General features: G+C 42.8%; 2 protein-coding genes across 3 annotated transcripts in view; one reads left to right on the top strand and one right to left on the bottom strand.

The window, feature by feature from the left end:
• Positions 1-12,142, top strand: part of PGBD5 (piggyBac transposable element derived 5) — a 67,480-nt gene extending 55,338 nt beyond the window's left edge. Inside the window, exons 6-7 of the mRNA XM_086877829.1 lie at positions 2,799-2,904; positions 4,379-12,142. Of these exons, the coding sequence (XP_086733955.1) occupies positions 2,799-2,904; positions 4,379-4,574 (302 nt within the window). The 3' untranslated portion in view covers positions 4,575-12,142. The remainder of the gene's footprint in view (positions 1-2,798; positions 2,905-4,378) is intronic.
• Positions 1-12,768, bottom strand: part of GALNT2 (polypeptide N-acetylgalactosaminyltransferase 2) — a 144,534-nt gene that overhangs the window by 31,309 nt on the left and 100,457 nt on the right. Inside the window, exon 16 of one of the 2 annotated variants that reach the window (XR_015283390.1) lies at positions 11,593-11,736. Coding sequence is in view for 1 of the 2 variants with exons in the window: in XM_086877831.1 (XP_086733957.1) it covers positions 11,719-11,736 (18 nt within the window). In the remaining variant the exon portion in view is untranslated. Of the gene's footprint in view, positions 1-11,551; positions 11,737-12,768 lie in introns of those variants that run through there. The other variant, XM_086877831.1, reaches the window with a different exon arrangement.

Genomic DNA, 12,768 nt, shown 5'->3' with positions numbered 1-12,768 from the left:
GTTGAACCCAAGATCTTTTGAAGTAGCTTCTTTCTGAGACCTTCCACAGGTGCTCTTCACCAACTAGCTGTACTTAAAAGCTCAACAGTCAATAACTAAGCATAGAACACTGCTGAATGTCAGCAATTCAGATAAAGAACTGTAAGAAATCAAAGTCCTGATAAAAAGCCAGATAGCACTTGAGTCATGCAATGCCCCTTCTTTTATATTGTTATGAAGTCTCAGGGTTTGACAAGATGGATGCAAGTGCTGGTGTATTAGTGGGACTCTCATTTTTAAAAAGGTATGATTCTAGATAGGCTTAGGATAAGTGTTTTGAGGAAACAAACATATGTAAACCTTTGTCTTTTGCCTTGTTTTATTTGAGGTAGTATTTCCCAAGTTTTGCTTCACAAGCATACAGCTTAAAAATTCAAATTAAAAAGATAAAAGGGCTAGAAGAACCCCAAAGCCGGAAGCTGGTGCCTTTCTGTGGTGACAGGATGGAGGCTGGCAGTCAGTACGCTTTCCAGCATGGAAGCAAAGGCAGGCTGTGGCTGCAGTGCAGGTGGTGTGTTCCCTGGAGTGCTGCCAGGGATGGGAACACAGCAGTGCTGGGGGAGGACCAGGAGGGGAAGTGGCTCATCGGATGTGCCAATGAGTCAGCTGGCTCAGGACCACTGCCACAGAGACCTGCAGCTAGGAATGACCCTGCTCTGGCAGGTGCCTTCCCTGGGAAAGTGGGCTGTGGCTACGAAACAAGCCTAGGAAAGGCTAAAAATAGTATGCCTATAAAGCTTTTTATATTCTCAAAGCAGGGGAATATTATGGGGAATATAATAGGAAGTGATAGAGAGTATATGGTTCTGTCACTGCAATGCATTCTTTTAAAGATTATGAATACAAAGCAAATTGCAAAGGAAATACAAACCCTTCAAAGAAAGAGAAGGGGAAGAAAGAGAAGAAAGCAAGAGGAGAAAGAAGGTGATTTTTTTTTTTTTTATATCACTTGTACCAGGAACATACTTACCTTCCCTGATGAGACGGCAAGTGATTTTGCAGCACTAATGCAGCAGGCTGGTGGTGTATCAGTTCCTTTTTACCTCATGCTGGCCAGATATGTGTAGGACTCATTAAAAGAATCAAAACCACACTATAATATTCACACATCAATGTAATGAAGAATTTTTTTGTTTGATTGGTTTTTCCCCCTGCTTCTTGGACTAAATTTACACTCAGCTTGAGGAGGCAGAGGTGAAAGGAGAGTGTATTGAACAATTCAGAGGTAATATAATTTTGGACTCTTGGAAGATCAGACTTTAAACACCCAAAATAAATTTCTGCATGGCTCAGCTGTAATATGACATTTAGTATGTGTCACATACTGGCTTCAAAATAGAGTCTGCCAGCTAGGACAGCACAGGGGGCTTGACAGAGATAATGGATGGAATGAGACTTCCAGCTGAAGGAATGAAATGGTGAAGTATGTAATCAAAACGTGAGTAGCATTTAAGGGCCCATTGTAAAAGAGTTGGCAGGAGGACGGCGAAGAAAGTTTTCTTGAAAGCCTGAGAAATGAAAAAGCCAAGGTTGTATCTGTACTGAGATGATGCAGAGAAAGGATGCAACCAAACCTGTGCTTCTTTAGACCTGGAGAAAATAGTGTTGTACCTGAGAGAAGGGAGCCTGGCTCAGCAGTGTGCTGTAGCCGTGGATTAAGTGGTGCTCCATACCCTGAAGAGCCAACAATTGAAACCTGTGGGGGCATGAGGTCAAAAGTTAGGGAACAGACTTCTATGCTCTAAGGTTGTTTTACCCACCCTTCCTTCCTACAGGGAGCTTTCCCCAGGAAGGGGGAAGGATAGGAGCAAAAAATCAGGAAAGAGCTGGTGGGGTTTCTTAGGAGGTCATTGGACTTAAAATACTGCCCTAGTGTTGGATAAGGCCAGGTCAAAGACAGACCACATGAGGGAATGGGGCCTGTTGTTGGAATAACCTGCTCTTGCATCTGTGTGTGCAAAGAGTGGTTGGTAGAAGGCTGCAGGGTGGTGCCTGTTGCCTTTCCACAGATTTCTGCAGTAGGCAGGATGGCCATCCCCCATGATGAGCTGAATTACCAAGCCAGCTGACCAGGCAGGACAGGAAGCAGCACTTTCAGGCAGAGAAATGTGTGCTCAGCTCCAGTGAACAGCCTACGGGTGCCTCTGAGCTCTGGCTCCCCACAGCAGGAGCCAGGCTGCTTTTCATTTCAAAGAGACCACAATCACCCACCAGCTTCACTTCTGGCTTCACTGAGTTCAGCCACTTGGCTCCTTCTTACTGCATTTTCTTCTCTGTGTCAATTGGCACCCACTGAAGAGAAGGTAATGTTGCTCTTGGCCCCCATGGGTGTTGATAAGAAAAGGATTTAATTTCAAGAGACTAATTTGGAACCTCCAGAATTCAAAGGATATAACAGCAAGTTGCTGCTCGAGAGGTGACCAAGACTTCTTGTGACCCAAAAAAAAGAGACTAATACTGTCTGTAGGGGGCTACTGTGGGACTATGGTAATGTGTGGGTTCCTTTGAATATATGGCAAAGATGTTTGTGTCTAACATCTTTTCATTTCCAACTGAAAAATTATCCCTTTTCTTCCCCTTCCGCTTGCTCAGTGTACTACCTGTGGGAAAAGAAATCAAATTAGCATCTCTGTTTTTTCCAGCTTTAGGGGGAAAATTATCAATAATGTTTATTTTATAAACCACATATAGAAAACATATTTTTCAATTGCTAGAATTATTATGTCAGTTTAAAACTGTTATGTTTCTAATTGATGCAGGAGTTATAATTAAGAGAAAAAGCGGAGAAATTCCATGCCCACTGGCAGTTGAAGCCTTTGCTGCTCACCTTAGCTATATCTGCAAATATGATGATAAATACAGCAAGTAAGTAAGAAGATGTGCATGTTTATGTGTACTTCTTTCACACCTTCTCTGTTGCTGCAAGGTTTGAGTTCATGTTGAGCTGAATCCGAGGGCCCAATGCTGCTTTCGCTGAGTCTTTGACAGAACTTCTGTTTAAATCAAAGATCAGATGCTGGCTCTGCCCAAAGCAAGAACTGCATTGCTGGTATTGGCTTGGCTCTATCCACTCATCCATCAGTCAAAAAAAAAGAAATGTTGAGACACAGGTCCTCTGCATCTTATAAATTACTTTTAAGAAGTGATGGGAGGATGAGCCAGCAGACTGATAGAGAAATCAACAAGGGTCTAGCAGCCCCACAAGTCTCTCAGGCTAACTCAGCTCTCCACCTCTAACAGTAGATGGTTGATAATCTGTCCTGGTGATATTTGCATCACCTGGAGCCAGAAGAAAAAAGACATTCATTCACACATGTAAAGCTGATCTATATATGATGAAAGAGCAGAATGTGTAACTTTTGGCTCCTGAATTCCAGTTGGTGTCCTTGGTGTTAGCTCTTAATGTAGCAGGGAGGAACAGAAGTGAATAAGAATAGCATTAGTGAAGCTTGGCTGTGGGAATAGCAATGAGGTGCAGAAGATTTCAAGAACTAGAAATTGAGAAGAGAGAAAAAGCAGCATGGATTTTTCAAGCCAGTTCTGGGCAAGGCAGCAAGAATTCAGTAGAATACATGAAAGAGGAGGAGGTGGTCGCTGGAGGATGATGTTGGGATCTGATCTGAGGAAATCAATGCAGAAAAGAGCTGGGGTAGTAGATTTAAATGGTTACTAAAAAATCAAAGTAGGAAAATGAGAGAAGGGGAAATCTTATGACTGAAGAGAGAATATTCTGGCAGTCCTAGAATTAGTCAGAACCTAAATATAAAGATATCAGTTCTTTCTAGTTCTGCCTTGTGGTCCACCTACCAGCAGTGTACGCTCTCGCTCTACCCCCACATCCTCCCACCTACTGTTGACAGCAGCAGCAATCATTCTTTGCTCACAATAAACATGAGGAGAAGCATCAGCAAGCTTTCCAAAACTGTAATGTAATGTGACTGAGGCTTTTTTTTAGTTACAAATTGAAGGGATTCAGACCTACAGCTCCCTCCTCTACATCACAAGGATATTTGTCATGGGTGAGCTCAAGGAATGTTTATCACTACTCTTATTGACGTGGAGTGATACAGAGGTGAGAGTATTGCTGCAGTTTGCTTCTGAGAGCAAGGAGGTCTGTTCTTTTACACACTAACAGAAATCTCCAAAATTGTGCAAATTTGCTGTAAATGACTGTCAAATACATTGTGCAAAATTTCTTTAAATAGTACTTCAACCAGGCATTAAATCCCAAGTCTGCTTCTCCTTTGGGACTGCAGGATCTTTGTCTGGGGTGATTTCTTGCATCCCAGCTGCAATTGTTTGGCTGAACAGTGTTTTTCTCTCCTTTCTTGGCTTTTAGGTATTTCATTTCTCACAAACCAAACAAGACCTGGCAACAAGTGTTCTGGTTTGCCATCAGCATCGCTATAAATAATGCCTACATCCTCTACAAAATGTCAGAGGCCTACCATGTGACAAGGTACAGCCGCGCACAGTTTGGTGAAAGACTTGTAAAGGAGCTTCTGGGCTTGGAGGACACCTCACCCACCCATTGATGCTTTGCTCTTGGTGGCGTAGGCAGGGGCTGGAGGGAAAGCAGAAGATACCACACCTGGAGTGGCAAAGCAAGGAACTTGTGACACCACCAGTGCTGTCATCCAAAAATGCCAAGTGATGCCACTAGAGAGGTGCAAACTGTGCTCCTAGTATCAGCTGGATGTAAACATGCAGAAGGTGGCACTGGAAAAGCTGACACAAAATGCATATGTGAATGCCCTGTGGGAATCTGTACACCCAAAACAGACTTAAATTAGCCATCATCTCAATGCTATTTGTTGAACAGGGTCATCTTGTAAAGTTCCTCTTGGGCCAAGAGCTTGTCAGAAGCTGGCACAGCTCAGCAGTCCTAGACAGGTATTACAGGAAACTCTGCCCTTCCTTGGAGTTACTGAATTGCGGGACAAGCCCCGTGAGGCTGCACTGTGGGCTGTGGCTGAGCGCGGCTGCCGTCCTCCGCTGGGACAGGCGGAGCAGCCCAGCACAGGAGCACTGCAGCAGGCATCTTGACAAACACCACCTTCACAGGCAGGCAGCCAGGAACTGAAGACCAGTCGTGACTTTTTCTTTCTGTGGTTTTTTTTTTCCCCCCCCTTGTTTTGTTAATGTAACATAAGACAATTTGATCCCAGTTAGAACACAGGAGAATTAGGAGAAACCCATTACATCAGTGAATTTAAAATGACAAATACATTACACTGATTTTCTTTTTTAACCAGGATGAAATGTTTTATACATAAACAGTGTTTAATACTGTAAGTATTAACAGTGAGTAAACCAGTAAGTAATACTGCCTCACATCTTAACTGCCACGGTCAGTGTACAGGTGAGAAATCAAAATATATCAACTATATTTTTTCTTGATTTCAACTGTATCTTAAATGTTGCTTAAATAGCTAATGTAATGGACTGTTAAAGTTTTAAGAACAGCAATTTCTTGCTTTTTCTTTGGTAACTGTCAAGACCTTTTTGGTCCACTTTAGAATTTTGTTTGGCACACAGTTGGCAGAGGAAAAAAAAAGTCACTAATAGCCAAGTGTTTCCTATTATCACTGTGGGGTGTTCTGTAGGAATTCTTTTTGGTAGAGTTCAGGGCTTGTCACAGTAGTTGTAATTAAGCAGATTACATGTTTAGCAAAATAACGTAGCATTGTGTCTTAGAGAAGGAAAGAAGTCCAGTTGCAACCAACCTTAAACCTTGTTAAAACAGAGCAAGCTCAAAGAGTTCTTCTGTTCTCAGTGACACTGTAGAGGACAAGCATCATCGTGAGCTGGTGGCCAAGGCCATGTTTTGGTGCTTGTGGAATTTGGAAGTCACTGGAGTTTCAGAAAGCAATGCCAAGAGAGAGGTATGATTGAAACCAGGGAATCAATACTGAGGGGAAGTACTACCCTGCCCTCTACACTTTATTGATTTCAGTCCACAACTCATCAAAAAACTCCATATTCTGAAGGTTAGCAATGATGAATTGCATTAATTTACAGGGCAAAAACCATGTTGATTAGAGGACCCCAAGCCTGAAAAGTTTTACTCCCAAAGAATGACTTGAGTTGATTCAAGAGGAATGGAGTGAATGATTGATTTATCAGTGTAAATCTTACCAGGTTACATGTATCTGTCTGACAAGAGGCAATAGAGGGTAACCAGCATAAATGTGGAAACTCCTCAGATTTCATCATTCTGTGATGTGCAAATGCACAGCATGTAAATAATAACAGAGGAAGAATCCAGCAGGGGTTAGTAAATGAATGACTAGCCCATGGAGTATCCTTGCACTGACACCTTTCTGTTTCCACCAAAGTCTTAACTGTTTGGCATAGACCTAAAGGCAGATCTCCCCTGGTTGCAAGGAGAGAAGGGGATGGCCAACTCCATGGTGGTTCTGCTCATGCTACAGCTTGGAGCTTGTCCCACACATCCTGCTCTGCCTGCCAGCTGCACAATGAACAGCAGAGGCATTCCTAAGCCTCCTTTTCACTTCTCAGTCCACAAGGTCTCCAACCAGGAAACATGAGAGAAAGGACTTTGTGCACTGAGGCCTCCACAAAAGAAGGGGGTGGGTTGGTACCACTCTAGCCCTTGACAGTGCCAAGCTGCACAGGAACCCAAGGATGAGTTCAAAATTTCTTGGCCCTGCAGAGAACTGAGACCACCCCTCTTCAGACTGAGTGTGTTTGATAGCTGGTTCTTGTCAGTCTTCTAAGTATTCAAAGGCAGAAAGCAGCTAGCCTGAAGCATGAAAAATACACGTTCAGCAATATAAACCTACAGTTTCCTTTTTTTTCAGGAAATTACAGAGAGTGTTCTTATTGCTCCCTGCTTCAGACAAAGCCAGCCTATATTGGATCAGGAAGTGTAGCTACTAGCTCGTTACATCCCATAAATTTATATAGTAGTTAAAACTGGGGCAGTAAGGAAAAGTTATGCTGAAACTTTGCTGATAGGATGGCTTAAATGAACAGTAGCTGCTTCCTTACACTCCCATGCCATGCTGGGGTATGTGCAGGATACCCATGCGCCCAGCAGACATGGGATGTTTTCCAAGACCACCTTGGAGCCACTTGGCATTTCTGAGGAGCAGGCAGACCACTCTCCAGCTATGCTGTAGGCCCCTTGGATAAATCTGGAGCCCTTGGCCAATTGTTACAGAACTATGTATGCTTAAAGGCCTGGATCTAGGCCATCCCATACAGAAAATGCCTTTTCTTTTTTAGGTGACAGTAGGCTTGAGGCCTTGGAATATTTAACTTTTCACCAATGTATGCAGTTAATTATGTGGATTACTTGAGCTCAAATCATGAGATCCTAGCTTTTTGCCTCAGGGACTGGGTCCTGAGTAGTTTTCCCTAGAATTGGTGTTGACGGGGGATTACACAGTGGCTGACTATTACAGGGAAGATGCTTTAGTCTCCTTTGTAAAGGAGAAAAATGAAGACAAAATTATAGCTTTGCAATGAATTTCATTTTCTTAGCCTTAACTATCCCTCATCATTTTGAACTGTTGTTCTTATCATGCACAAACATTCCATAAGTAAGCAAAAATATTTATATATATTTGTATGTACAAAATGCCTGGATTTTGGCTCTCGAAGCCAACAAGCAAAAGCCACCAAAGTCTAGTCTATATCTACAGATGACTCTTCCCCTTCATCTTTTCCTTTTATTGACTGGAAGTGGATAGGGCTGGGGGAAAAGTTAAGATTTCTCCTTGCTGAAAAAGCATCTTGCACTTTTTCTGTTACAACAACCAAGGCAAAGGAATTAAAGAAGATACAGGATAATTTTTAAAAGGCTAAAGTTTGTCAATTGCAGCTCAGCCTGTGTAGGATTATTTCCTTTACTGCAAACTGGCTTACTCAGATTTGGTTCCCCACCTGCTTGTAACATTAAAGCTTCTCCCTAATTAAAGGGGAGAAAAAAAGTCTCAAAGTAGTGCAAGGATGCTCGTTATAGTGTGTGTGTGTCTAATTGTGCAATAGCTTGTGAAATGATAGTTTGGGTTGTTTGTAGCCTTAAGACAATCTGGGTAAGAGATCTGAGAACTCAGCAGTAGGTAAAATGCAGTCGAAATGCTGACCAGGTCACAGAGCAATGTCTCTAAACTTTTTCAGGAAAAAAAAGAAGTTTGACACTGAAGTAGTGAAGGGAGCACAGCACAGCTCCTTTCTCTCCTTCTGAATTGAATTTTCACTGACTGACGTGTACTTCTAAAAACTGATAATTACTTGTTCATGGTATGCAAACTTTGTTTCAAAGAACCGAGACCATCAGTGAGACGTACCGACCACCTTCTATGCACAGTTCTTTCAGGAAATGTCTGTCGTGCCACGATCCATTCTTGGAAAACATTTCTTCTCCCAGTGTGTAATACCGCTCTTGCCAGAGCTTAGAGGCCACTGGGAAGTGGTTTCCACTGTTGTCTCAGTTGAAAAATGCTTCAAGGGCTTGCAGGAATTCTGCCACTTTTTACTTCAGCCCATCTGTACACTTGACAATAGGGCACAATTTAAAGAAATCTCATCTCCATTTTCTGTTTCTATTCTCTATCCCCAGCCCTTCTCTATACATTTAGTCTAGGAATCATGGTTTATAGAAGTACAACTTTGTTTTCTTCAGAGAAAATTGAATTTAGCAACTCAAAAACAGCATTCCTGTTCTTTACCTCCAGCTACATTTCTGTGACCTTTTTTTTCCTGAAGATGTTATTTTCTTTCTAACAGTTATTTGGAAGTCTGTCTTGAGCTGGTGAGTAGTGAAACAGGCCTCCAGTATCTCATTCTTCCACACCTTAGTCCGCTCGTGCTAGAGCTGATTCACTGACGAGGGGGGGTTATGCTGCTTTGATAATTCTGAGCATCTCTGGTACTTTCCAAGCAAGGATTGCAAAGTGCTGTAACAACCTCAGCACTCGTGAGACATCATTAGCTTATCAAAGCTCCTCTCCTACCAGACACCAAGGCACAGCCTAGATAAGGGGGGTGGTGAAACTGTAGAGTTTGCATTCCTGCTGATTAAGGCCATGTTCTGTGTTTTCAGTGACTTGGTTCTTGTTCAAAAGCACTTTTCCAAACTAGAAATGAAAGCATGCCAAATATCATTTCCCCCTAAGTAAGGGGGACTTAGCACAGATTCCTTCATACAGGCTGGCATGAGTCAAAACCAAATTGCACTAAAGGTGAGAGAAAATTTGATTAAATGTAGAAGCCCAGCAAGCCTAGAAGATCTTAGAAGAGATAAATGGAAAATCTGAAACTCTGCAATAGTCCAGTAAACAGTGTGAAATTCAGACAAATAATGACTGAGATGAGAAAAGTCACTGAGGCTTAGATGGAATATGAAGTCTTCCATCCACCTCTGTTACAGAGTTTGCCATGGTACTTTCTTCAAGCTCAGACTGATGTAAGATTGGTTGTTTGTAAAACAAGCTCATCTCAGTCTGGCTGAGAAAAAGATTCAAGTGTCAAAGGCCTGTTCACAGTTTCACAAAGGCAAGGAACTCTAAGTTCAAAGCAGGTATATTTGGCCTGCTGTTAACTAGGATACTTGCACCAACACATCACATCATCTACTCAAAAGCAAGCCTGTCATCAGTGCTACTTGATATATATTCATTCTTGTTCCAGTTCTTCATAAATTTACCTTAGTTTCCAGAAGGATCATGAACTGGAAGCACCTCTGTATCATCACCTCACTGTTGGGAAACAGCTGAGAACAGCTGTGCTTTGTAAAAAGAATCTTCTTCTAAGTGACATCTTTGGAAATCCAGCCCTGGAGAAACTTTCTGCCCCACACTTTCCTTTGCTTCCCTCATTCGTTGCATTTAGAGCATATCCAAAGCATCCTGAAGGTTCTTGGTCAGTCTGGAAGACTTGACAACACAGAGTTGCCCTTCAGTTTACTTTTGCAGCGTGGCTTTGCTGGTCCTTTCTGCTGTTTTGCAGATCTCAGATGAATGAAGCAGGGTATTGTTTCTGCAGGCTGTTCCAATTGCAATCACTGTGAAGGTGTTGTCTACTTTGCTCCACTAGTGCTGCCCCAGAAGGTTTGGATGGACCCCAGAGAGGTTTCAGCAGCACCACACCCACTGCTCCAGCTGCAACATTCCTCAGCTCTGCATTGCTGTCATAGAGAGACCTTTGACAGGGTCTGGGGATTTTCTTTGTGTCTTGCTTTGTTTTTTGAAGCCCTTTCACTCTGATGGGTTTGGTGAACAGCTGTTAGGTATCACGAAAAGGCCTTAAGTGGTAAATCCCTTTTGTATCACACTTTAGAAGTAATAATTGCTTTATTGGATGACAAGGTGGTCCACGTGGTGTGTAGTGCGAAAACCTTACCCACAAAAGCATCATTTTCTGTACCTGGAAAACCTTGGATGGCTGGGCGAGGAGCCCAGTGGCAGAGGACTGTCATGCTGTGCTGTAGGACTGTGATGTGCAGGACCTGACTGGGGAAAAAAGCTGGGGAGATACAAGATCACAAATTGCAATACAAGCTCCTTGGACAAGGAGACTTCACAGTCAAGCTGGTCTCAGAAGTTTTTCTAGGAAAGGGAAAATGCCAGGCCTGTGCAGTTTGCTCCCAACCCTGGCAACTCTGTTTCTATAATAAACACTCCAGCAAATGCTTTCACACTTCAAGTATTTACACTGTGCTCTGGCCTTCAGAGCATTTTGACCTATTTCCACTAGGTCCCCCCAGAAAGCCTAGAAATTGAAAAGCAAAGCACAGTGCACTAGGTTCGGCTGTCCAGAACCCCAACCCACTTGTGTCAAAGTAACTTTGTGGTCTTGTTCTCAAATAATCCGTGTCAAGGCATTTGCAAAACGCTGACTGCTGAGCAATTTGCATGTCTCTGTGAAACATAGTTGTTCATTTGATGGAAAACAGGTTGCAGGTCTCTCAGACTTATTTTGCAACCTGGATTTTTCTTCTGGACACAAACCAAATCTTTGCTTGGTATTTCAGTACTGAAATAAAAAAACAGCTTGATCCCATGGTCTGGGGTGATGTAAGAGATAACAAAACTCAGGTTTATGCCAGTGATTAATCTGATCCTGTAAAGGTGAGGCTAATCAGCATGGTCGGACACGAGGAAGAGTTCAAGGGTAACAGTGGGTTTGAGAAGGCAGAGAAGAGTTCAGAGGATGGGCACGTGGAGGGAGAGGAGCCAGGTGATCCCTTCTAACTCTCATCATTCCAGCATGTTTACCCCCTTCTCCTGCTGCCTTTGAATTAAAAGAAAAGGCTGATGTTTAACATAACCAGTCTGCATAGCTGATTTAGTAACACAAACCCTGCTTTAGCTACATCCCTGGCCTCACTGCAGGCCTTTCCTTAGACTGTACATGTTCAGTAGTCATCAGCCTTGGAGTCACAGCACTGCTGCATGTCAGCACAGCATGGAAGCTAAAGATCATGGAAGCACCACAGTAGAAACAGGAACAGTGGGGATTCCAGAGAAGGAGTCTCCCCCTCGACATTTTGTTTTCATTTATTTTTCAATGTGTGCAACTTACATTCCATCAAATGCAGTGACAGTTCCAAATGCGAAGATGGGCCTTAGCTGGCTGAGTGCTTTCAAGACCGCTGGGCTGTGCTCACACCATCAGCAACTGCGGTTCTGTTGCAAAGTTCCATATTCTTTATAATTCTAAAGACTTCTGTTGAAAACATAAATTACAGAGGTAAAGTATTCACTGTAAATGACTTTTTTTTTTTTTTTTTTTTCATTTTAAAAATCTTCTCAGAGCAATTTTATAACAGCCAAGTCTTTCAGGAAATGCAGGTGTGTGACCTCTTCACAGTAAGAGACACACAACTGTGTTTCTGCATGGGACAGGGAACTACTTTTGTGACACCGGTTTTGTTCTACACAAAGGCACGCTTGCAATAAATTTTTACAAGTTTTGTACACCATAAGCTGAATTCCGAGTTCCAAAAATGTGAAGTGTGGCAACAATAACAAAATGGATTTATAGTATCACTCTGATATCTTGTCATGTGATTTTATTTCTTCAACAAAGTTTGTTTACAATCAACAACTTTGAAATACAGTCAGATATATTACCCGTTGCTTTTCCTGTCTTGTTCTTTTCTGAAATAGGTGGGGAAGATGTTTGGTCGTCTTCATGTCATCATCATCATGTTTGCTCTGGGTGCATAAGTGAAAGGACGTGGAGAATATACTGCGAGTTACATGTTCACACTCTGAAAACATTAGAATCATAAACCTACCATCTTTATCCAGCCACTGGTGACAAAGGAATTTTCTTTAGTAAGAATTGACTTGAAAAAGCCTTCCAGTGTAGTCTGCACCCAGGCATAGGAAAGGGGACCACTGTCCCCCACCCATGCCATCCTGACCCGACAAGCAACGCTTCCCAGCCACGTCAGGGCAGAGCAGGGTGGACACAAGGACAGAGAGACCTGTCCCACCTCTCAGGTATCTCTGCTGAACAGAACCAGCTCACTGCTCAAGCTCTTCCTGATGAGCATTGTCTGTACCAGCAGTGGTAGCCACCAAACCCACAACCTGCATGCCAAACCAGTGGCATTTGCAGGCAAAACCAGACACGTGTGATCTGCAGATGGCAGCTGTTTCACAGCTCCGAGTCACCGAGTTGGTGGGACCTGGTTTAAACCTTACTCCAAGGCAGCAGAAGCCTTGCAGGAGAACACAAGTGGGGTTACAG

This window comes from Cyanistes caeruleus, chromosome 2, assembly GCF_971803275.1.
Source record: "Cyanistes caeruleus chromosome 2, bCyaCae1.hap1.1, whole genome shotgun sequence".
Lineage (NCBI taxonomy): Eukaryota > Metazoa > Chordata > Aves > Passeriformes > Paridae > Cyanistes > Cyanistes caeruleus.
The sequence above is the reverse complement of the archived record's forward strand: the minus strand, read 5'-3'. Positions and strand labels throughout refer to the sequence as shown.